The 26,059-nt window shown below is 39.9% G+C and overlaps 1 protein-coding gene across 1 annotated transcript in view; it reads left to right on the top strand.

The window, feature by feature from the left end:
* ahcy (adenosylhomocysteinase) overlaps window positions 1-26,059 on the top strand; it is a 114,003-nt gene that overhangs the window by 65,966 nt on the left and 21,978 nt on the right. Inside the window, exons 8-9 of the mRNA XM_072244999.1 lie at window positions 1,424-1,541; window positions 15,962-16,156. Coding sequence (XP_072101100.1) covers window positions 1,424-1,541; window positions 15,962-16,156 — 313 coding nt within the window. The remainder of the gene's footprint in view (window positions 1-1,423; window positions 1,542-15,961; window positions 16,157-26,059) is intronic.

The following is a 26,059-nucleotide window of genomic DNA, read 5'->3' as shown; positions in this document are numbered from 1 at the left end:
TTAAATATATTTAGTGAGGAAGCTTCAACTGCTTCCCTGGGCAGAGGATTCCACAGATTCACCACTCTCTGGGGGAAAAGGTTTCTCCTCATCTCATCTAAATTTCTCCCCTGAATCTTGAGGCAATGTCCCCTAGTTCTAGTCTCACCTACCATTGGAAACAACTTTCCTACTTCTATCTTATCTATCCATTTCAAAATTTTGTATGTTTCTATAAGATCCCCTCTCATTCTTCTGAATTCCAGAGAATATAGTCTCAGGCAACTCAATCTCTCCTCATAGGTTAACCCTTCATCCCTGGAATCAACCTGGTTAATCTCCTCTGCACTGCCTCCAAAGCCGGTATATTCTTCCTCAAGTATGGAGACCAGAACTGCACACAGTACTCCAGGTGTGGCCTCACCAGTACCCTGTATAGTTGCAGCATGACCTCCCTGCTCTTGAATTCAATCCCTCTTGCAATGAAGGCCAACATTCTGTTTGCCTTTTTAATAACCTGTTGTACCTGCAAGCCAACTTCTTGCGATTCATGAACAAGCACTAACAAATCCCTCTGTACAACAGCATACTGCAATCTTTCACCATTTAAATAATAATCTGCTCTTCTATTATTCCTTCCAAAGTGGATGATCTCGCATTTACCAACGTTGTATTCCATCTGCCAGACCTTGGCCCACTCGCTTAACCTATCTATATCCCTCTGTACAATTTGCTATTCCACCCAGTTTAGTTTCATCAGCAAATTAGTCGGGTGATTGAGTTCAAGAGCAGCAAGGCAATGCTGCAGCTCTGTAATACCACTCTTGGAATATTGTGTTCAGTTCTGGTTGTTCCATTATAGGAAAGAAGTAGAAGCTTTAGATTTACCAGGATGTTGCCTGGATGACACCGTGTCTTATGAGAGAGGTTGAGCAAGCCAGGGCTTTTCTCTTTGGAGTGAAGGAGAATGAGAGGGGATGATGCGGTGTATAAGATAATAGACAGCCAGTGCCTTTTTCCCCAGGATTGCAATGGCAAACAGCAGAAGGCATCAGTTTAAGGTGAGTCGAGCAAAGTTTAGGGCAGATGTCAGACGCAGGTGGTGTGTGCCTTTAATGCATTACCGGGGTTGGTGGTAGAGGATGATGCAAGAAACATTTAAGAGACTTCTTAAATAGACACATAGATGTATGAAAGATGGAGGGTTATGGGCTGTGTGGTGGGGTGGGGGAAGGAGAAAGGGTTAGGTTGTTCATAGAGCAGGTATAGGTAGGCCACCACAACATTGTGGGCTAAAGGGTCTGTCCTATGCTGTATGTTCTCTGTTCTTAAATTTCCTCTCCCTTAAACCTATATTCTCTGATCACAGATACAACTATGTCTTACTATTTATTGTAACGACGCCCCTCACAATTTTGTACATACCAATTTGATCCCTTCTCAGGCACTTCGAACAAATGAAGGATGATTCAATTGTTTGTAACATTGGTCATTTCGATATTGAGCTGGATGTTAAATGGCTGGCTAAGAATGCTGCAAAGAAGGTGAACATTAAACCTCAGGTAGGTTGGCTTTTCTAAGCACTTCACTGTAAAGTGTTTGGCTTTGATCCAGTTCCAACTTGCCCCAATATGGCACAAAGTATTTTTGCAGGATAATTGTCATATCCACTCTTGAAGAGTGCTTTCCCAACAACACGGCGAGCAGCAATTAGAGCACAAGTCAGTGGATAATTTCCATAGGGTGGTCAAAAATGCTGATACATGTAGACCTTCATGAACTCAAATGAAGACGTTCATAAATTTTTAAAGGCTAATTATGAAGTTGGCTAAAGTAAGCAAAAGTTGTTAAACAATCACTGTACACTTTTGGTACAGTCCCTAACTGCCGAATCTGCTTCAAACAAAACAGTTCCTGACAAGCAGATGAACAAGAAATCACAGTTCTCAACCTTTTTTCCCTGGAGGAGCTCTTGAAATAATTTTCAGGTTTCTGGGAACCCCTGCGTAAAAATTATTATATCTACAGCTCTGTAAACCTTACCCAACCATGAACTTGTTCAAATGTCCATTAGGTGTTGTAATTGTACCCAACTGTGCACTTTCTTGAGCAGCTAATTGTCTGATTCCCTGTTCTGTGTGGCCCCTGTAGGCGCGCCCCCCCCCCCCCCCCCCCCCCACCATTGCCCACTGCTGTCATCTGTGTGGTTGCCTTTTGAGCTGGAAAGAATGCAAAGAAAGTGACGTGACGTCAGCCAGTAGAGTGGGAAAAGTTTAAAAAGGCAAGGAATCTTTAGCGGTTTTAGATTCGAAGCAAGAAGGCTACGAGTGGAACGGCTAAGGATTTCTGGAGCAAAGGCATTTTACTACTCAGTAAAGAGAGGCAAGACTGCGCAGGCGTGTGACATCAACAAGTAGAGCGGGAAAAGTTTAAAAAGAAGACTGCCATATCCAGCGGGCAGCATTCGGAGCGGGCAGTGGAGCGAGGGTAGCAGAGTGAGAGGGCTTTGGCGGTAACGGGACGAGGTGAGGTAGGTTTACTTGTGTTAATTGCGGAAAGGAAGTATGTGTGTGAGGCTGGTGTTCTACTCGGTGTCAGATGTGGGAAGTCCTGGAGTCTCCCAGCCTTCCAGATGGCCACATCTGTGCCAGGTGTGTCAAGCTGCAGCTCCTAAGGGACTGCGTTAGGGAACTGGAGTTGCAGCTCGATGACCTTTGCCTGGTCAGGGAGAGCGAGGAGGTGACAGAAAGGAGTTATAGGCAGGTGGTCACACCAGGGCCACGAGAGACAGACAAGTGGGTCACAGTCAGGAGAGGGAAGGGGAAGAGTCAGGTACTAGAGAGTACATCTGTGGCTGTCCCCCTGAACAATAAGTACGCCTGCTTGAGTACTGTTGGGGCGGACAGCCTACTGGGGGGGAGTAACAGTGGCCGTGCCTTTGGCACAAAGTCCGTCCCTGTGACTCAGAAGGGTAGGGAAAGGAAGAGGAAGGCAGTAGTGAAAGGGGACTCTAGTTAAGGGGTCAGACAGGCGATTCTGTGGACGCAGGAAAGAAACATGTATGGTAGTTTGCCTTCCAGGTGCCGGGGTCCAGGATGTTTCAGATTGCGTCCACGGTATCCTGCAGTGGGAGGGAGAACAGCCAGAGATCGTGGTACATATTGGTACCAATGACATGGTAGGAAAAGGGAAGAGGTCCTGAAAACAGACTACAGGGAGTTAGGAAGGAAGTTGAGAAGCAGGACTGCAAAGGTAGTCATCTCGGGATTACTGCCTGATGTTATGGACCAGCAGCAATAGATGTAGGATGGAGGCGGGGAATTAATGCAAAACAACTAAATTTATTAACATTTACACAGAAATATAAAAAATTAAACAAACGACTAACTTAAACAGAAGTTAACGGCATTACGCGTCTATAGTTCCCAAACAGTCAAACTTAGAAACAGTTCTCAACAAAGTCTTACTCAAGCACAGTCTGAGTGACAGTTTAGGAAGTCCAGGGGATTTATGAAATGAGTGAGAGATAAGACTTGTATAGTTACGATACAACGAAGAGACTATCTTGGAGATTCGCAATACGGTGGAGAGGCAATCTTGAAGAAACAGTTACCAGAGTTTGCAGCCGTGGAGTCCAAGACGACCGAGATTTCACAGAGTAACTGACAGGGAATGCCCCTTTCGCCGAAATGGTCACCACACAACACCCAAGACCATGCAGGGGTTAACCAAAAGTGTGTGCGACAATCCACGTATGTATTATACGAAATGTTAGTCACGTTGGAAATGCAAAGTGCTGCCGACTAACCCAATCCTTTGGGTTCGTTGGAAGCCTGCAATCTTCACTCTGGCTCTCTTCCGGTCGATTTCTTAACACTCCCTAATGAGCAACTGCCCACTAAACGGCAGCGACTCTTCTTATACAGTTGGGAATATGTCATCACATGACTGTCACAGAAACGAAGTCATGGATTCTCAGTAAAACATGTAGCACCCCCAGGAATCAAAACTACAAGCTTCCAGCAAAATAAGACCATAGATACATCACACTTAGTAAATGAAACTAATATCATGTGACATGCACAGGAATCGAAACTGTGGACCCATAACACTGTGCCACGTGACAGTGAGTATAATAATAGAATGAGGTGGAGGATAAATGTGTAGCTGAGGGATTGGAGCAGAGGGCAGGGATTCAGATTTCTGGATCATTGAGACTTCTTTTGGGGCAGGTGTGACCTGTACCAAAAGGACAGATTGCACTTGAATCCCAGGAGGACCAATATCCTGGTGGGGAGGTTTGCTAAGGCTACTGGGGAAAGCTTAAACTGGAATTGTTGGTGGGAACCGAATTGAAGAGACTGGGGAAGAGGCGGTTGGCTTACAAATAGAGAAAGCTTGGAGACAGTGCGTGAGGGAGGATAGGCAGGTGATAGAGAAGGGATGAGCTCAGACCGAAGGTTTGAGATGTGTCTATTTTAATGCAAGGAGTATTGTGAACAAAGCGGATGAGCTTAGAGCGTGGATCTGTACTTGGAGCTATGATGTGGTGGCCATTACAGAGACTTGGATGGCTCAGGGACAGGATGGTTACTTCAAGTGCCGGGTTTTAGATGTTTCAGAAAGGACAGGGAGGGAGGCAAAAGAGGTGGGGGCATGGCACTGTTGATCAGAGATAGTGTCATGGCTGCAGAAAAGATGGATGTCATGGAGGAATTGTCTATGGAGTCTCTGTGGGTGGAGGTTAGGAACAAGAAGGGTTCAATAACTCTACTGGGTGTTTTTTATAGGCTGCGTAATAGTACAGGGACATCGAGGAGCAGAAAGGGAAACAGATCCTGGAAAGGTGTAACAGATCCTGGAAAGTTGTGGTGGAAGACTTTAATTTCCCAAATATCGATTAGCATGTCCCTAGCGCAAGGGGTTTAGATGGGTCGGAGTTCGTTAGGTGTGTTCAAGAAGGTTTCTTGACACAATATGAAGATAAACCTACAAGAGGAGAGGCTGTACTTGATTTGGTATTGGGAAATGAACCTGGTCAGGTGTCAGATCTCTCGGTGGGAGAGCATTTTGGAGATAGTGATCACAATTCTATCTCCTTTACAATAGCATTGGAGATAGATAAGAACAGACAAGTTAGAAAAGCATTTAATTGGAGTAAGGGGAATTATGAGGCTGTCAGGCAGGAACTTGGAAGCCTAAATTGGGAACAGATGTTCTCAGGGAAAGGCAAATGTTCAGGGATATTTGCGTACGTTCCAATGAGACTGGGAAAGGATGGAAGGGTACAGGAACCGTGGTGTACAAAGGCTGTAATAAATCTAGTCAAGAAGAAAAGAAAAGCTTACGAAAGGTTCAGAGAGCCAGGTAATCTTAGACATCTAGAAGGTAATAAGGCCAACAGGAAGGAGCTTAGAAAGGAAATTAGGAGAGCCAGAAGGGGCATTGAGAAAGCCTTGGCGGGCAGGATTAAGGAAAACCCCAAGGCATTCTACAAGTATGTGAAGAGCAAGAGGATAAGACGTGAAGCAATGGGACCTATCAAGTGTGGCAGTGGGAAAGTGTGTACGGAACCGGAGGAAGTAGCAGAGGTACTTAGTGAATACTGAAGTAAAGTATTCATTGTGGAAAAGGATTTTGGTGATTGTAGTGATGACTTCCAGCGGACTGAAAAGCTTGAGCATGTAGATATTAAGAGGTTGCGCTGGAGCTTTTAGAAAGCATCAAGGACTTTCTGGCAAGGGACTCATGGAGTGAGCTGCATTTGGGCGTTGCTCCAGATCCTTTACTTTCTTACATGTAACCACTCTTACTTTCCTTACCTAAACGATCTATATTATTCAACTACGGCTTTTACTGATTGAAAATGAACACCAGAGCACGAGAAGTTAAAGAAGGGAAAGGTTCCGCCGGGAACGGGAAAAAAAATGGTGATCCTGGAACTTCGAAGGAAACTCTGGTAACTATGGAACTAATGAAGAAACTTTTAGAAGATACAGTTAATTGAAGACTCACCGCTATTGAAGAAGCGTTGAATTTGAGGAAAGAAGAATCAAGAACATTCAGACGTGAAATCGACCAACATCAAGTCAAGATTTCGGAATTAGATGAAGATGGCCGTAAAAGAGAAAAAAGAATTGATGCGCTTGAAAAATGTTTAACTTCGGTAACTCAGCAATTGGAACGCTATCAAGCTAAGACTATCGATCTTGACGATCGTTCCTGACGACAGAATTTGCAATTAATTGGTTTTCCTGAGGATGTGGAGAAGGGAGATCCTACCAAATATTTTTCTAAATTGCTAATAGATGTGTTTGGCTCTGATATATTGGAAGAACCACCGATATTAGATCGTGCTCATCGCTCATTCTGTTTTAATCCGGAGAAATCGGTCAAACCGAGACCGATCATTATTCGGTTTCATTATGTCCACGAGAAGGAACGAGTTATCCGAGCGGCTCGGAAGAAAGGTATGATTGAATTTCAAGATTTCAAGTTCAGAATTGTTGAAGACTACAGCCAAGATGTACTGAAAAAACGGATGGCTTTTAAACCTCAAATGGCAGAACTTTATCGTCGGGGCTATAAAATGGGACTATAAAATAGCGCTACTGTTTCCAGCCCGTCTGAGAGTAGTTATAACTCACGCAGTCTGTTTAAAAATCCGATGGAAGCCCAAAGTTTTCTCAATGATCTGCCTCCCTTTATGGAGGATTAATCAATGTATTGTTTGATTTTTTTCTCTCGTCTCTGATTGTTTAGTTCGAGGTTTTGTTTTCTCGATCTGGCAGTGTAGGTTCGTTTTATATAGTTAAACGATATTAAGCTTTTCTGTTAGTGATCCTGTATATCTTACTGTTAATACCTTTGGGTAGTTATTTAGTTACAAGTTTAATGACTGTTTTCTTTTTGAAATGTTACTAAAGTATTATATTTTAAAATGGGGGATTGTTTTTTTCTTCTCCCCAGAATCCTTGCTGTTTCTCACGTCATTTCCGATCATTTATATTTGAAAAATTAATATAGTAATATGATTTAATGTTTGATGTTTTTTGAAATGAGTAGCAAGGAACTATTCAATGCTTTTAATCGCTTTAAGATTTTTTTTCTTGTTATAGCTAGTTTTTACTTTTTTCCATAAGTGTGGTGTTTTTCTTGATAAACATATTTCTGTTGGGTTGCCCTCCGGAAAGATGGGGGTAGGTTTAATCTTAGATTTAGCGTTGGCCACTGTCTGGCTTTTTTCTGGGGATTTGTGGGAGGTTGGTGGTATTTTTCTTTTTATTTCTTTTTCATTTTTTCTTTTTAAACGGGCTGACCAGAAACTACCAAAATGTCTGAAATGTCGTAACTTCCAGTTCCACTTTGGACCTTTTTTCCTCTACCGGGGTCATGAGTCTCTACTCTGGTTAACCCTTTACATACTTTATACTCGAGCTCATTATGATGGATAAGACTATCAATTTAGTTTCTTGGAATACAAATGGTTTAAACCATCCAGTTAAAGGGAAGAAAATTTTTAAAGTATTCCATAGGATGAATGCTCATATTATTTTTGTACAAGAAACTCATGTCTGGAAAGAGGATAATCAACGTTTCTTTAGATTCTGGAAGGACCAACAGTATCATGTGAATTCACAAGCTAAACTAAAAGGCGTTTCTATATTTATAGATTCGTCAATTTCATTTACGCACTATGAGACGATTTCAGATTCTAATGGCAGATTTTTGTTGATTACTGGCTTGCTATTTAACAAAAAAGTTGCTATGCTCAATGTTTATGCCCCAAATGTTGACTGTCCTGATTTTTTTCAGAACCTCCTCACATCTCTTCCCAACTTAAATGACTATATGCTGATTATGGATGGTGATTTTAATTGTTGTTTAAATCCTTTGTTAGATAGATCCAAGTCTAATCAAGCACTTCCGAATAAATTGGCTACCCTCATTAACTCTTTTATGATCGACTCTGGAATCTCAGAAATTTGGAGATTCTTACATCCGAATGACAAAGAGTTCTCTTTTTTTTTCACATGTACATCAGCACTATTCAAGAATTGACTACTTTCTTATTGACTCTCGATTAATTCCTTTTGTTACGGGTTGTGAATATGATCCTATTGCTGTTTCTGACCATGCACTGTTGAAATTATTTATTAACAAGGGATAAATCTACTAATTCTAGACAATGGAGGTTTAATATCTCTTTGCTTCAAAATTCAGATTTCGTTAGGTTTATTGATGAACAGATTAAGTTTTTCTTTACAATGAATTCCACGGATGATATTTCCAGTGGGATCCTCTGGGATACCTTTAAAGCATATATTCGTGGACAAGTTATTTCATACACTGCTGGACTAAAAAAGCAAACTAATAAGGAAATACTTAAACTGGTTGACAAGATTAAAGAAGTTGATAAGAAATATTCTATAGCTCCTAATCAAGAACTTTATAAACAAAGAGTTGAACTTCAAATGGAACATAACCTTTTATTATCATCTTCAATTGAAAGTCAATTAATCAAAACTAAGAGTCAGTTTTATATACATGGTGATAAAACTGGGAAACTTTTAGCTAATCAATTGAAATCCGCCTCGGTTAAACGACAGATTCTTAAAATTCGTAAACGAGATGGCACTTTGACAGTTGACCATGACGAGATTAATAAATCCTTTCAAGAATTTTATACCTCCCTTTAGCAATCAGAATTTCCTGATGATTTCACTATAATGCATGAATTTTTTAAGGAATTGAATATTCCAAAATTATCATCTAATGAACGTTCAAAACTAGATGTACCTATTACAGTAGAGGAAATAAAGAATGCTATTTTTTCAGTGAATTCAGGTAAAGCACCTGGTCCAGATGGATTTACAGTGGAATTTTAAAAATTTTTCTCAACTACACTAACTCCTTGGCTCTGTAGTGTTTTTAGGGATGCAGTTTCAATAGGTAAATTACCACAATCTTTCTATTGAGCTTCTATTTCCCTAATTCTTAAAAAAGATAAGGATCCTACTGAATGCGCATCTTATCTCTGCTGAATGTCGATTCTAAGATTTTTTCTAAAATATTGGCAATGAGATTGGAGAATGTATTATCCCAAATTATTTCTGCTGATCAAACTAGATTTATTAAAAACCGTTACTCTTTTTTTAATATTAGGAGATTAATGAATATCGTTTATACGCCTTCACCCAAAATTCCAGAATGTGTCATTTCATTGGATGCTGAAAAAGCTTTTGATAGAATTGAATGGGTATATTTATTCAGTACCCTTGAGAAATTTAATTTTAGACCGATATTCATTTCCTGGATTAAACTGATATATTTTACCCCTTTGGCCTCGGTATTTACTAACAACCAAAGATCCCTTTTTTTTTCATTTATTCCGTGGTACTAGGCAGGGTTGCCCTCTTAGTCCATTACTATTTGATATTGCTTTGGAACCACTAGCTATTGCCATTCGTGACTCCCCTAATATATTTGGTATTACCCGTGGAAATGAGACTCATAAATTATCACTATATGCAGATGATCTACTATTATATATTTCTAATCCAGGAAAGTCTATTCTGGCAGTATTAACTTTGCTTGCTCAGTTTAGTAGCTTTTCTAGTTATAAACTGAACCTAAGTAAGAGTGAACTCTTTCCATTAAATATGCAGGTTCCTATTTATAGAAATTCTCCATTTAGACTGATTACTGATTATTTTACTTATTTGGGAGTTAAAATTACTAAGAGACAAGGATCTATTCAATTTCAACCTTTTACCATTTATTAATCAGGTTAAACAACTGATTACTACATGGTCCCTTTTTTCTCTATCATTGATTGGCCATATTAATGCTTTTAAAATGATTATTTTACCCAAATTTTTATATTTATTTCAAGCGATACCGATTTTTATTCCTAAATCTTTTTTGATACTATTGACTCTAAAATTTCTTCTTATATATGGCAAAATAGAAATCCCAGATTAAGTAAAAAATATTTACAGAAATCTAAGAAAGAGGGTGGTTTGGCATTGCCTGTCCTAAGATTTTACTACTGGGCAATTAATATCCGATACTTAATATTTTGGACACAAGATTGGAATACAACTCCAAGCCCACATTGGGTAAACCTTGAAGGCCATTCTGTACAAGGGTTTTCTTTAGCCTCCATTTTAGGAACTTCATTGCCTTTTGCACTATCTAAATTGAATAAACAAATTTTCAACCCTATAGTTAAACATACATTGCGAATATGGTTTCAATTTCGTAAATTTTTTGGCCTGAATGAATTTATGTTATCAAGTCCTATTATATCTAATTTTTTTTTCCAACCCTCGGTAATGGACCAAGCCTTTTTGATATGGAAAACATAGAAACATAGAAACATAGAAAATAGGTGCAGGAGTAAGCCATTCGGCCCTTCGAGCCTGCACCGCCATTTATTATGATCATGGCTGATCATCCAACTCAGAACACCGCCCAGCCTTCCCTCCATACCCCCTGACCCCCGTAGCCACAAGGGCCATATCTAACTCCCTCTTAAATATAGCCAATGAACTGGCCTCAACTGTTTCCTGTGGCAGAGAATTCCACAGATTCACCACTCTCTGTGTGAAGAAGTTTTTCCTAATCTCGGTCCTAAAAGGCTTCCCTTCTATCCTCAAACTGTGACCCCTCGTTCTGGACAACCCCAACATCGGGAACAATCTTCCTGCATCTAGCCTGTCCAATCCCTTTAGGATCTTATACGTTTCAATCAGATCCCCCCTCAATCTTTTAAAATCCAACGAGTACAAGCCCAGTTCATCCATTCTTTCTTCATATGAAAGTCCTGCCATCCCAGGAATCAATCTGGTGAACCTTCTCTGTACTCCCTCTATGGCAAGGATGTCTTTCCTCAGATTAGGGGACCAAAACTGCACACAATACTCCAGGTGCGGTCTCACCAAGGCCTTGTACAACTGCAGTAGTACCTCCCTGCTCCTGTACTCAAATCCTCTCGCTATAAATGCCAGCATACCATTCGCCTTTTTCACCGTCTGCTGTACCTGCATGCCCACTTTCAATGACTGGTGTATAATGACGCCCAGGTCACGTTGCACCTCCCCTTTTCCTAATCGGCCACCATTCAGATAATAATCTGTTTTCCTATTTTTGCCACCAAAGTGGATAACTTCACATTTATCCACATTAAATTGCATCTGCCATGAATTTGCCCACTCACCCAACCTATCCAAGTCACCATGCATCCTCTTAGCATCCTCCTCACAGCTAACACTGCCACCCAGCTTCGTGTCATCCGCAAACTTGGAGATGCTGCACTTAATTCCCTCATCCAAGTCATTAATATATATTGTAAACAACTGGGGTCCCAGTACTGAGCCTTGCAGTACCCCACTAGTCACCGCCTGCCATTCTGAAAAGGTCCCGTTTATTCCCACTCTTTGCTTCCTGTCTGCTAACCAACTCTCCACCCACACCAATACCTTACCCCCAATACTGTGTGCTTTAAGTTTGCACACTAATCTCCTGTGTGGGACCTTGTCAAAAGCATTCTGAAAATCCAAATATACCACATCCACTGGTTCTCCCCTATCCACTCTACTAGTTACATCCTCAAAAAATTCTATGAGATTCGTCAGACATGATTTTCCTTTCACAAATCCATGCTGACTTTGTCCGATCATTTCACCACTTTCCAAATGTGCTGTTATCACATCCTTGATAACTGACTCCAGCAGTTTCCCCACCACCTACGTTAGGCTAACCGGTGAGGCATAATATGTTTTCGTGATTTATTTTTGGATAACTGCTTTATGTCTTTTGAGCAGTTATCTGAGAAATTTGATTTGCCTAGATCCCATTTTTTTAGATACTTACAAATAAGAAATTTTTAAAATACTACGTTGCCTACCTTTCCGACTTTAAATCCTTCTGGCATTCTTGATAAAATTTTAGGTTTTAATCCTTTGCAGAAGGGATTAATAGCAATAATTTATGATACAATTATGAAATTACAGCCAGATATATCTGATAAAATTAAAAATGCATGGGAAAAGGAACTTCAACTTTCCCTACCTACAGAGAAATGGAATAAAATTTTTCTATTAGTTAGTACTTCTTCTATATGTGCTAAACATACTTTAATACAATTTAAAGTAGTACACAGAGCTCATATGTCCAAAGATAAACTAGCTCGTTTTTATTCCCATATAAACCCTATTTGTGATAGTTGTCACTCTGAAGTGGCTTCTTTAACTCATATGTTTTGGTCCTGTCCTCTTTTGGAAAAATATTGGAAGGACATTTTTGATATTATTTCAACAGTTCTATGCTTCGATTTAAAAACCCCATCCTATTACGGCAATCTTTGGATTGCCAATGGTAGAACATAGATCCTTATCTTCTTTAGCCTCTCGAATGATAGCTTTTGTTACTTTAATGGCGAGAAGATCTATTTTGTTGAACTGGAAGGAAATTAGTCCTCCAACTACATTTCAATGGTTTTCTCAAACCATATTAAGTTTAAATTTAGAAAAAATTAGAAGTGATATTTTTGACCCTTCGGTTAAATTTGAAGATACCTGGAAACCTTTTATGCAACATTTTCATATGATGTAATCTGACCTTTCCGAATCTTTTTTCTAAACTTATATGATGAGAGGAGCGGAGTTAGCGACATTATGGATCATGTCTGATACAAGTTGTTGGTCTAGCCCTGTTTTGCCTTTTTTTGGGTTTTTTTTTCTCTTTTTCTTTTGGGGTTTTCTTTTGTTTATATATTATTTTTCTTTTTATTTCTTTGTAATGTTTAATCTCATTATGAGTTTGGAAGTCTTTTATTTCTGTTACTTAAAATTCATTTTATATATGCTGATGAAAATTTTTCCAATCTCTTTGTACCAACTTTGTTATTGAGTTTATAATTTTGAAAAATTAATAAAAAGATTTAAAAAGAAAAAGAAAGCATCAAATTGGATAAGTCACCAGGACCAGATGAGCTGTACCCCAGGCTACTGTGGGAGGTGAGGCACTCTCCCCTCCTACCCCTCCTCACAGTCCCCCACCCTGCTCTCATGACTATACCCCTTCCACACACGAAACCACAGGTGAGAAGACAGCTGAAACATCTCAACCCAAGCAAGGCTGCAGGACCGGATGGTGTCAGTACCAGGGTGCTCAAAGCCTGTGCCCCTCAGCTATGTGGAGTACTTCGCCATGTCTTCAACCTGAGCCTGAGGTTCCGGAGGGTTCCTGTGCTGTGGAAGACGTCCTGCCTCATCCCTGTGCCAAAGATGCCGTGCCCCAGCGGCCTCAACGACTCAGACTGGTGGCATTGACCTCCCACATCATGAAGACCCTGGAGAGACTTGTTCTGGAGCTGCTCCGGCCTATGGTCAGGCCACACTTAGATCTCCTCCAGTTCGCCTACCAGCCCAGACTAGGAGTTGAGGATGCCATCGTCTACCTGCTGGACCGTGTCTACGCCCACCTGGACAAGCCAGCGAGCACTGTGAGGGTCATGTTTTTTGACTTCTCCAGTGCATTCAACACCATCCGCCCTGCTCTGCTGGGGAAGAAGCTGACAGGTGGTTGCTTTCCTGGTGTCATGGATTCTTGATTACCTGACTGGCAGACCACAGTACGTGTGCTTGCAACACTGTGTCCGACAGAGCGATCAGCAGCACTGGGGCTCCACAGGGGACTGTCTTGTCTCCTTTTCTCTTCACCATTTACACCTTGGACTTCCAACTACTGCTCAGAGTCTTGTCATCTTCAGAAGTTTTCTGATGACTCTGCCATAGTTGGATGCATCAGCAAGGGAGATGAGGCTGAGTACAGGGCTACGGTAGGAAACTTTGTCACAAGGTGTGAGCAGAATTATCTGCAGTTTAATGTGGAAAAGACTAAGGAGCTGGTGGTAGACCTGAGGAGAGCTAAGATACCGGTGACCCCTGTTTCCATCCAGGGGGTCAGTGTGGACATGGTGGAGGATTACAAGTACCTGGGGATATGAATTGACAATAAACTGGACTGGTCAAAGAACACTGAGGCTGTCTACAAGAAGGGTCAGAGCTGTCTCTATTTCCTGCAGAGACTGAGGTCCTTTAACATCTGCTGGACGATGCTGAGAATGTTCTATGAGTCTGTGGTGGCCAGTGCTATCATGTTTGCTGTTGTGTGCTGGGGCAGCAGGCTGAGGGTGGCAGTCACCAACAGAATCAACAAACTCATTCATAAGGCCAGTGATGTTGTGGGGATGGAACTGGACTCTCTGACGGTGGCGTCTGAAAAGAGGATGCTGTCCAAGTTGCATGCCATCTTGGACAATGTCTCCCATCCACTACATAATGTACTGATTGGGCACAGGAGTACATTCAGCCAGAGACTCATTCCACCGAGATGCAACACAGAGCGTCATAGGAATTCATTCCTGCCTGTGGCCATCAAACTTTATAGCTCTTTCCTAGGAGGGTCAGACAACCTGAGCCAATAGGCTGGTCCTGGACTTATTTCCTGGCATAATTTACATATTACCATTTAATTATTTATGGTTTTATTACTATTTAATTATTTATGGTGCAACTGTAACGAAAACCAATTCCCCCGGGATCAATAAAGTATGACTATGACTATATCCTGGTGATATTAAACTGATTCTGATTCTAGCAGAAGTTTAGAAAATTGGGATACATTAAGGTAGGTGGTCAGTGTTTTTCTCAGGACAGAAATGTCCTACTGGTTAGTTAACTAAATTAGTAATCTGTGGGCATGCTGTGCTGGAAAAATGGCGACTCTTGTGGCTGTCCCAGCACATTCAGTTTCTATTGATTAAAGGTGCAAGCAACACATTTCACTATGTTTTGATGTACATGTGGCAAAATAGTCTAATCTTCATCATTACTAGAGGGCATAGCTTTAGACGAGATGTGCATCATGGTGGGTACCTGAAACTTGCTGCCAGCTGTGGTTGAGAAAGCAGACAATAGTAGCATTTAAGAGGTATTTATATTGGCGTATAAACATGCAAGATACGAAGATGGGTGAAGGGGCAGATAGTTTTGAGGAATTAGAGAGGCTATAGAAGGACACAGACAGATGAGAAGAACGGGGAAAGAAATAGCAGATGGAATACAGTGTCGGGAAGTGTATAGTAATGCACTTTGGTAGAAGAAATGAAAGGGTTGAATATTTTCTAAATGCAGAAAAAATAGAAAAACTGAGGTGCAAAGGGATTTGGGAGTCCCTAAAAGTTAATTTGCACGTTGAGTCTGTGGTGAGGAAGACAAATGCAATGTTATCATCCATTTCAGGAGGACTAAAACATAAAAGCAAGGATACAATATTGGGGCTTTATAAAGCACAAGTGAGGCCTCACTTGGACTATTGTGAGCAGATTTGACACACTGTCTTAGAAAGGATGTGCTGACATGGGAGAGGGTTCATAGGAAGTACACGAAAATGATTCCAGATTCATATGGCCTGTCATAGAAGTATTTTGATGGCTCTGAGCCTGTATTCGCAAGAATGAGCGGTGACCTCATTGACACCTATCGAATGGTGAAAGGCCTCGATAGAGTGGATGTGGAGAGGATGTTTCCTATGGTGGGAGAGTCTAAGACCAGGGGATACAGCTCAGAATAGAGGGCTGTTTTTTAAGAACAGAGACGAGGAGGAATTTCTTTAGCCAGAAGTTAGTGAATCTCTGGAATTCTTTGATTTTGATAGATCCTTGATTGGTCAGGGCATGAAGGGATGCGAGGTGAAGGCAGGAGAAGTCATGATGAAATGGTGGAGCAGACTTGATGGGCAAATGGCCAAATTTTGCTCCTATATCTGGTAATGTGGCCACTGAGTACATCAGTATAGATTGTGGCAGTTGTTGACCGTGACGTGGAGTAAACAATTCTGTTTTAGTTACTTTGGATAATATCCACATTATTAATGTTTCAGTTTGTTCCAACTTGTGTGCTTTTGCTCACAGGTGGATCGCTACCAGCTGAAGAATGGTAATCATATCATCGTTCTCGCTGAAGGTCGTCTGGTAAATCTAGGTTGTGCAATGGGACATCCCAGCTTTGTGATGAGCAATTCCTTCACCAACCAGGTTCTGGCACAAATTGAGCTGTGGACCAATCCTGAGAAGTATCCAGTGGGGATACACTTCATACCAAAGAAGGTAAGTCTATTTTGAACCATATTTGATAAGTTTACAGGTTAATTGTTGGTTAACCGTATAACAATTACAGCACGGAAACAGGCCATCTCAACACGGACGAGAAGTGCCAAGATGGCCTGTTTCCGTGCTGTAATTGTTATGTGGTTGTATAAGTTTCAATTTTGTGATGTTTACGTAGGAATGTAGAGTATAGTTCATATTACTGAGTCATAGGAAAATACAGCAGAAGTTGGCCATTTAGCCCCATAGCCTTCCATACCTCTACCATGTACGTATCTGTCCAAACTTCTCTTAAACTTTCACATTAAGCTCGCATGCACCAATTGTGCCAGCAGCTTATTCCACACTCTCACCCTCCTGAGTGAAGAAGTTTCCTCTTATGATCCCCTTAAACTTTTCACCTTTCACCCTTAACCCATGTCACGTATCCCGTGACGGAAATAAAGAACCAGCAGAGATGGAAAACACTTTGGAGTCCAGTATTGCTATAAACTAATAATATTTATTAGTAACTATGCAATACAGTAATATAAATGTAGATAAATCAAACAGATTAGCAATGATTACATAAAAGTAAGTGAATCAGTAAGTGTGGAAATATATATATATATATATGTGTGTATGTGTGTGTGTGTGTATATATATGTATGAAAAACCAAGCTTTAAGTCTAGGAGTAAAAAGATACAGTCTTACGATGGTGAGTAAAGTTCAGTTCATGGTATTTAGTTGAGTAGTGATAGAGAGGGAGAGATTTGAGTCTTCAGGTGAGCTGACGCCGTCAATCTTGTCCTTCAAAATCCTTTCAAAGTCACTGACTGTGACTCTAACAAAGGGGACCGGTTTTCTGTGGTGGAGCTATCCCCCAGGTGAGGGTGGACACATGGATAACTCCCCACCAGTCAACCCTTTTCCTCTTTCCACTGCAAGAGCGATGGATCGATACGTCTGATTGATCCTCCAAAACCCACTATTCCTGTGGACACAACAATGCTCATTTGGTGTCCATACATGTGTCTGAGGTCTGTATCATCTGACCTCCTATTTTATCTTCCCATGCTGAGTATCAACTGTCATTCAAATAATCCCTCCTTCCTTTGTCTGTGAAGAAATGCACAAGCAGGCAAACTGCCCTTGAAGTAATATCATCAACCTGCCTTCGGTCACCATAGCAACTTCCGAGCTGCTCGGTGCTGTCTTCAACTCCAAACTCAGTAGAAATCCAAAGTTACTTCCAGTGCCTTAAAGTGACAGTCCAACCATCAATCTTCGTCTCTCGCTCTCTCTTATACAAACAAGCTGTTAAATAACTCTTTTCAAAAGCACAGTTAATAGGGGTACTTCAGGTTCCCCTCACACCCATGACCTCTAGTTGTAGCCTCACCCAACCTCACTGGAAAAAGCCTGCTTGCCTTTACCCTTTCTATACCCCTCATAATTTGTATACCTCTTTGAAATCTCTCAATCTTCTATGTTCCAAGGATTAAAGTCCTAACCTATTCAGTCTTCCCTTATAACTCAGATCCTTCAGTCCAGGCAACATCCTTTTAAATTTTCATTGTACTTTTTCAACCTTATTTGCATCTTTTATGTAGGTAGATGATTAAAACTGTACACAGTACTCAAAATTATGCCTCACCAGCATCTTGTACGACTTCAACATAACATCCCATCTCTTGTACTCAGTATGTTGATTCACAAAAGCCCATGTGCCAAAGGATTGCTTATGGCCCTATTTACTTGTGACATCACTTTCAGTTAATTATGGACCTGTGTTCCCAGATTCCTTTGTTCTACCACTCCTCAGTGCCCTACTGTTCACTGAAAGACGTACCCTTGTTCCTTCTGAAATGCGGCACGTCCCACTTGTCTGCATTAAATTCGGTTTGTTATTTTTCCAGCGGGACCAGATCCCACTGCAAGTTCTTCACTCTCCACTACACCCCCAATCTTAGTGTCATCTGCAACTTCGCTGATCCAGTTATCATCCAGATCATTGGTTTGGATGACAAGCGATAATGAGCCCAGCACCGTGCCCTGTGGCACTCCAGTCAGAGGCAACCATCTACTTCCACTCTCTGGCTTCTTCTGCATGGTCAATGTCTAATCCAATTTACTACCTCATCTTGAATGCCAAGCGACCGAACTTTCTTTACCAAGCTCCCATGCGGGACCTTGTCATAGGCCTTGCTAAAGTCCATGTAGACAACAACCATTGCCTTATGTTTGTTAACTTCTCTGGTAACTTCCTCAAATTCTTTTAGATTGATTAGAGACTACCTACCATTGACAAAGCCAGACTGATTATCCCTTTTCAGTCCCGGTCCATCCAAATACTCCTATCTGGTTCCTTAGTACACCTTCCAATAACTTTCCCACTACAGTCGGCCTTCCTTATCCGCGAGTTCCGCATGCGCAAATTCAACCGTGAATCGAGAAAACCCGGAAGTGCTCTTCCAGCACTTGCTGTTCAAGCATGTACAGACATTATTCTTGTTCAAGCATGTTCTTGTCATTATTCCCTAAACAACGCAGTATAACAACTATTTTACATAGCATTTACATTGTATTAGGTATTATAAGTAATCCCTCACGGATAAGGAGGGCTGACTGTACTGATGTCAGGCTCACAGGCCTGTAATTTCCTCACTTTTTTTTTAAGAGCCTTAAACAGCTGAACAAAATTGACTATTGTCTAATCCTCTAGTACCTGCTCTCAGTGGGAGAGCATTTTGGAGATAGTGATCACAATTCTATCTCCTTTACCATAGCAATGAAGAGGGATAGGAACGGACAAGTTAGGAAAGCGTTTAATTGGAGTAAGGGGAAATATGAGGCTATCAGGCAGGAACTTGGAAGCATAAACTGGGAACAGATGTTCTTAGGGAAATGCACGGCAGAAATGTGGCAAATGTTCAGGGGATATTTGTGTGGCGTTCCGCATAGATACGTTCCAATGAGATGGAAAGGATGGTAGGGTACAGAAACCGTAGTGTACAAAAGCTGTTGAAAATCTAGTCAAGAAGAAAAGAAAAGCTTACGAAAAGTACAAAACACTAGGTAATGATCGAGATCTAGAAGATTATAAGGCTAGCAGGAATGAGCTTAATGAAATTAGGAGAGCCAGAAGGGGCCAAGAGAAGGCCTTGACAGGCAGGGTTAAGGAAAACTCCAAGGCATTCTACAAGTACGTGAAGAGCAAGAGGATAAGGCCTGAGAGAATTGGACAAATCAAGTGTGACAGTGGAAAAGTGTGTACGGAACCAGAGGAGCTAGCAGAGGTACTTAATGAATACTTTGCTTCAGTATTCTCTACAGAAAAGGATCTTGGCAATTGTATGGATGACTTACAACATACTGAAAAGCTTGAGCATATAGATATTAAGAAAAAGGATGTGCTGGAGCTTTTGGAAAGCAAGTTGGATAAGTCACTGGGACCGGATGAGATGTACCCCAGGCTATGGTGGGAGGCAAGGAAGGATATTGCTGAGCCTCTGGCAATGATCATCAGTGGCACCATCATTAATGGGAGAGGTTCCGGAGGATTGGACGGTTGCGGATATTGTTCCCTTATTCAAGAAAGGGCGTAGAGGTAGCCCAAGAAATTATATACCCGTTAGTCTTACTTCGGTGGTTGGGATCCCGGGGAGGGTTGTCGAACAGAGGGACACTGGGGAGAGTTGTGGAACAGATAGAAAAGATCCTGAGAGGCAGGATTTATGAACATTGAATATGATGACAGAATATACAAAGTTTGTAGTATTAATGGTAAGACTCTTGGCTGTGTGGAAGAACAGAGGGATCTTGGGGTCCGAATCCATAGAACACTCAAAGCTGCTGCGCAGGTTGACTCTGTGGTTAAGAAAGCATACGGTGCATTGGCTTTCATCAATCATGGGATTAAGTTTAGGAGCCGAGAGGTAATGTTGCAGCTATATAGGACGCTGGTCAGACCCTGCTTGGAGTATTATGCTCAGTTCTGGTTGCCTCACTATAGGAAGGACGTGGAAACCATAGAAAGGGTGCAGAGGAGATTTATAAGGATGCTGCCTGGATTGGAGAGCATGCCTTGAGAATAGGTTGAGTAAACTCAGCCTTTTTTCCTTGGAGCGACGGAGGAAGAGAGGTGACCTGATAGAGGTGTATAAGAAGAGAGGCATTGAGCATGTGAATAGTCAGAGGTTTTTTCCCAGCACGAGGGCAGAGTTTTAAGGTACAGGGGAGATATCAGGGGTAAGTTTTTTACGCAGACTGGTGAGTGCGTGGAATGGGCTGCCGGCGACGGTGGTGGAGGCAGATACAGTAGGGTCTTTTAAGGGACTCGTAGACAGGTATGTGGGGCTCAGAAAAATAGAGGGCTATGGGTCACTAGGTAATTTCTCAGGTAGAGACATGTTTGGCACAGCTTTGTGGGCTGAAGGGCCTGTATTGTGCTGTAGGTTTTCTGTGTTTCTGACATCTGGAGAGGCATAAAAGGAAAAGTCAGCATGGCTTTGTCAAAGGCAGGTCGTGCCTTACAAGCCTGATTGAATTTTTTCTTTCTTTCTTAAATCTTTTTATTAAATAAGTATACAAAAGGTAAACCGTATAAGCACTAATACACTGTTAGAAATTACAGGAGATATTAATACAGAAAAAAAATTGATACAAACAGTGCAGTTGAAACATAAAATAATAAGGTAAATTAATAGTATACTAAGTTTTTATATATATCTATCTATCTATCTCTCTCTATCTCTCTCTATCCCATCTATCTATCCTAATCTAGAGAAAAGGGGAAAAAAAAACCCCCAAAAAAACCCACCGTGAAACTAAGCTAAAAGCAAAGCAAAGCAATGGGCTAACTTGGAAACAGGAGGAGTTAAAAAACTTAAAATCGCGTCCTCAAACCCAACCTCCATTAAAAACAGTTTAAAAAAAGCAAGGAGGGAATATAAATATGAAACAAAAGAGAAAAAAAAATTACATTACATGAAAATATTGAATAAAAGATCTCCAGGTCTGTTCAAATTTAAATGAGGAATCATAAAGAATCATAGGGAATGTTTAGCACAGATAGAGGAAGTATTGATTAATTGTAAAATCTGCCCCCAGTCATCCACGGAAATAATAGAACCCAATTCTTGTTCCCAATCTGACCTAATCTTATCAAATGGAGCTTTCCTAAGTTTCATAATAATATTATAAATAATAGTCGTTGCACCTTTCTGACATGGATTAAGGTTAATTATAGTATCTAAAATATATGTAGGAGGAAGCATTGGAAAGGAAGAAAGTATAGTACTTAGGAAATTTCTAACTTGAAGATATCTAAAAAAATGTATTCTTGGTAAATTATATTTATTAGATAATTGTTCAAAAGACATAAGGAAACCATCTAAAAATAAATCCAAAAACCGTGAAATACCCTTAGTCTTCCAAATTTGAAAAGCACGATCCGTGAAAGAGGGAGGAAAAAATATGTTACCTAAAATAGGGATCGCTAGCCCAAATTGGTTAAGATCGAAAAATTTTCTGAATTGAAACCAAAAACGTAAGGTATATTTAACTATCGGGTTAGAAACCACTTTGAGGCGTTTCAAATCGAAAGGAAGAGAGGAACCTAAAAGAGAGCCAAGTGCATAGCCCTGAGCAGATTGTAATTCCAAAAATACCCATTTAGGGATGGATAGTGTATCTTGGTCAAGTATCCAAAGTTTCATTTGTCGAATATTAATTGCCCAGTAATAGAATCTAAAGTTAGATAATGCTAAACCTCCATCTCTCTTAGCTTTCTGTAAATGTATTTTACCCAGTCTCGGGTTTTTATTTTGCCAAATAAATGAAGAAATTTTAGAGTCAACTTTATCAAAAAAAGATTTTGGAACAAAAATTGGTAAAGCCTGAAATATATATAAAAATGTTGGCAGAATAAACATCTTAACTGCATTAATACGACCAATCAAAGTTAAATGGAAACCATTTAGATGAAAGTTGAGTAATATGATCAATTAAGGGTAAAAAAAATTAGTCTTAAATAAATCTTTGTGTTTATAAGTAATTTTAATCCCAAGATATGAGAAATGATTATTAATCAATTTAAATGGAAAGTTATGATACAAGGGAGGTCGTTTATTAATCGGAAAAAGTTCACTCTTTCTAAGATTTAATTTATAACCTGAAAAAAGACTGAATTGTGCTAATAAATCTAAAACAGCAGGAATGGATTTTTGAGGATTAGAAATATATAAAAGTAAGTCATCAGCATAGAGTGATATTTTATGGGACTTTAAGCCCCGAGTTATCCCAATAATATTTGGAGATTCTCGAATGGCAATTGCAAGAGGTTCTAATACAATATCAAATAATAAAGGACTAAGAGGACAACCTTGTCGAGTACCTCGAAAAAGAGGGAAAAAAGGTGAGCTTAAAGAGTTAGTACGGACCGAGGCCATAGGAGAATGATATAACAGTTTGTTCCAAGATATAAATTTCGAGCTAAAATTAAACATTTCAAGCACCTTAAATAAGTAAGGCCATTCTACTCTATCAAAAGCTTTTTCAGCATCTAAAGAGATAACACACTCAGGAACATTTTGTGAGGGGGTATAAACAATATTTAACAGTGTGCGAATGTTGTAGAAAGAGTAACAACCTTTAATAAAACCCGTTTGGTCTTCGGAAATAATAAAAGGGAGAACTTTTTCTAATCTGTTTGCTAATAATTTAGAAAAAATTTTAGAATCAACATTTAATAAAGATATTGGTCTATAAGATGCACATTGAGCAGGATCTTTATCCTTCTTTAATATTAGAGAGATTGACGCTCTATTGAAGGATTCGGGAAGTTTACCAAGTTTTAATGAAGCCTCCAAAACCCTACCGAACCAAGGGATTAATGAAGGTGCAAAAAACCTATAAAATTCCACGGTAAACCCAGGAGCTTTCCCCAGGTTCATAGAGGAAATAACATTCTTAATCTCATCAGTGGTAATGGGAGTATCTAGCATAGAAGACATATCCTGTGAAATCTCAGGGAAATCTAGGTTATCTAAAAGGTCATTCATATATTTAGAGTCTCGTAAAGACTCAGATTGATATAAGGAAGAATAAAAATCAAAAAAGGTTTGATTAATCTCCGCATGATCAAATATCAATTGATCATTTTGATTATAAATCTGATTAATTTGAGATTTAGTATAATTAGACTTCAATTGGTTAGCCAACAATTTGCCAACTTTGTCACTGTGTGCATAAAATTCACTTCTTGTTTTCTTTAATTGGTTTACAATTGAAGACGAAAGTAATAAACTGTGTTCCATTTGAAATTCAGTTCTTTGTTTATACAACTCCTCAGAGGGAGCTGTAACATATTTCTTACCAATTTCCTTAATCTTGTCCACAATGACCAGCTCCTCCTGCTTCAGCTTCTTCCTCAAAGCAGCAGAATACGAGATAATCTGACCACGAATATAAGCTTTAAAAGTATCCCAAAGAACGTTCACAGAAATATCCTCTGTATAGTTGATTGTAAAAAAAAAAGATCATTCTGTTCATTCATAAAGTTAACAAAATCCGAGTCCTGAAGCAGCAACGAATTAAAACGCCATTGTCTACTATTTTGTGCATTGACCTGAATTTTAATAGAAAGCTTAAGTGGAGCATGATCCAAAATGGTAATAGAATCATAATCACATTTAATCACTGAAGAGATAAGCCGAGAATCAATAAAGAAATAATCAATTCTTGAATAGGAATGGTGAACATGTGGAAAAAAAAGAAAAATCTTTTTCCTGAGGATGCAAAGAACGCCAGATGTCCGTCGACCCAGAATCAGAGAGGAATGAGTTAATCAAGTTGCAGATTTATTGGGTAAGGTCCGTAGAGGAGCCGAACGGTCCAAAACTGGGGATAAGCAAGTATTAAGATCTCCACCCCAGATCAGTGAAAACTCATTCAAATTCGGGAATCGATTAAATAATGATTTATAAAATTCCGGACAGTCCATATTGGGTGCATAAACATTGACCAAAACTACCTTTTTATTAAATAGTCGACCACTAACCAGTAGAAATCTACCATTCGGATCAGAGGTAATATCATGTTGTACAAAAGTAACTGAGGAGTCTATGCAAATAGAGACGCCTCGAATCTTAGCGTTAGAATTCGAATGAAACTGTTGTTCCTTCCAGAATTTAAAAAAATGTAGTCTGTCCCCCCTCCACACATGGGTCTCTTGTAAAAATAGAACATGTGCTTTAAGTCTCCGGAATACTTTAAAAACTTTTTTCCTTTTAATAGGATGATTAAGACCATTAGTATTCCAGGAGACAAAATTAATAATAGACTCCATAAACCCTAAAGTCAACCCGCAAAAAAAAAAGGATTGACGATAGGTTCGACCCACGAACCCGGAAAGGGAGCAGAACAAACCAGAGATAATGGGAAGGAGAGCGCAACCAATACTTCAGTAATGTAAGTAGCCCAAGAAGAAAAAAACTAAAACGTGAAGCCCCTCCCACCACCCACCACCCCATGACCCCAAGGCTAAATCTAAAGCAGACCCGCCAGAAAGAAGCAAGCACTAAAACTACCCCCATGACTTCCGATAGATGCTCACTAAAAAAAAGTGTGAATATAAAAAATATCAGCTAGTTATAAAACAGTAGAAGAATAAAAAAAGGTAGATCAATTAAGACCAGCACAATGTAAAACAGAGAAAAAGCCAGAAAATATAAAGAAAACCATAACAGACCACAGATACAATGATTAACCAAAAAAAAAGAAACAAAATTATTAATATAAACTAGTTAGGAAAACCTACAAAAAAAAGTACATTTAAAGACTACGAAATTTAAGGCCTCAAAGGAAATACGCAAAATGATACTAAGGGAATAACCACCCATAATCCCCAAGGAAAAAGAAAGGAATGACGCAGTTAGAAAGAAAGTTTGGCAACCATATTAATTAATCAAAAATAAACTTTTCTGCCCATATAAAGCAAACAAAAATTAAACCCGACAGATTCACAACCTTCGATCAAACATAGTTAAAAATTACGATTAAGATGTTGAAGGTGAAAATTGATCCAGATAACTCTGGGCATCCGATGGAGATTCAAAAAAACGGAAAGCTCCGTCAGGCGTACGGATCCTTAAACGTGCTGGGTAAAGCAGCGCTGGTTTTAAATCCATCTTGTAGAGTTCCGACATCACAGATCTGTAACGAACCCGTTGATCCCGAATCTGTTTGCTGAAGTCCTCCACGAATCGGAACTGAAGATCCAAAAAATCAATGTAACCTTTAGATTGAACAAATCGAAGCAGTTTCTCCTTGTCTTGAAAGTAATGAAAATGTAAAATGACATGCCGAGGTTTATCGGACTTAGACGAATATGATGGAACTCTGTGAGCCCGATCCAATAACGGTGGTTGGTCAGGAAATACGGTAGGAAATGCATCTTTTAAAAGTTGAGAAAAAAACTTTATAGGGTTGTCAGATTCAGCAGCTTCACGAACACCAATAATTCGAATATTCTGCCGTCGCATTCTGGATTCGAAGTCAGAGTTTTTAAAAGTCAGAAAGTCAAGGTTTTTCTTCATTATAGTAATTGTTTCTTCAATTTTCTCCATCTTGAGTTCATTTTGTTGCGTGGATTTTTGAACATTAAATATAGCCGACTGATGTTCCGTGATAGATGTTTGCATTTTATCGATTGAATCGGCAAGTTTCTGGAAATTAATTGAAATTTCCGCACGAATCAGCTCCTTTATAGAGGTTGATATTTCCCTTTGAATTAGATCCGATATAGCTTTCAGAGTCAAAGGTGGTTCAGTTGGAGGAAGATCGGTACCTTTCGGTCTAACCGGAGGTTTGCCATCTTTCCCATTTTTTCCGTTCTCAGACATAGCAGACCTTAAAAGCAT

This window comes from Mobula birostris, chromosome 2 (genome assembly GCF_030028105.1).
Source record: "Mobula birostris isolate sMobBir1 chromosome 2, sMobBir1.hap1, whole genome shotgun sequence".
Classification (NCBI taxonomy): Eukaryota; Metazoa; Chordata; class Chondrichthyes; order Myliobatiformes; family Myliobatidae; genus Mobula; species Mobula birostris.
Note: the sequence above shows the minus strand (reverse complement) of the source record. Positions and strands in the feature narration are given on the sequence as shown.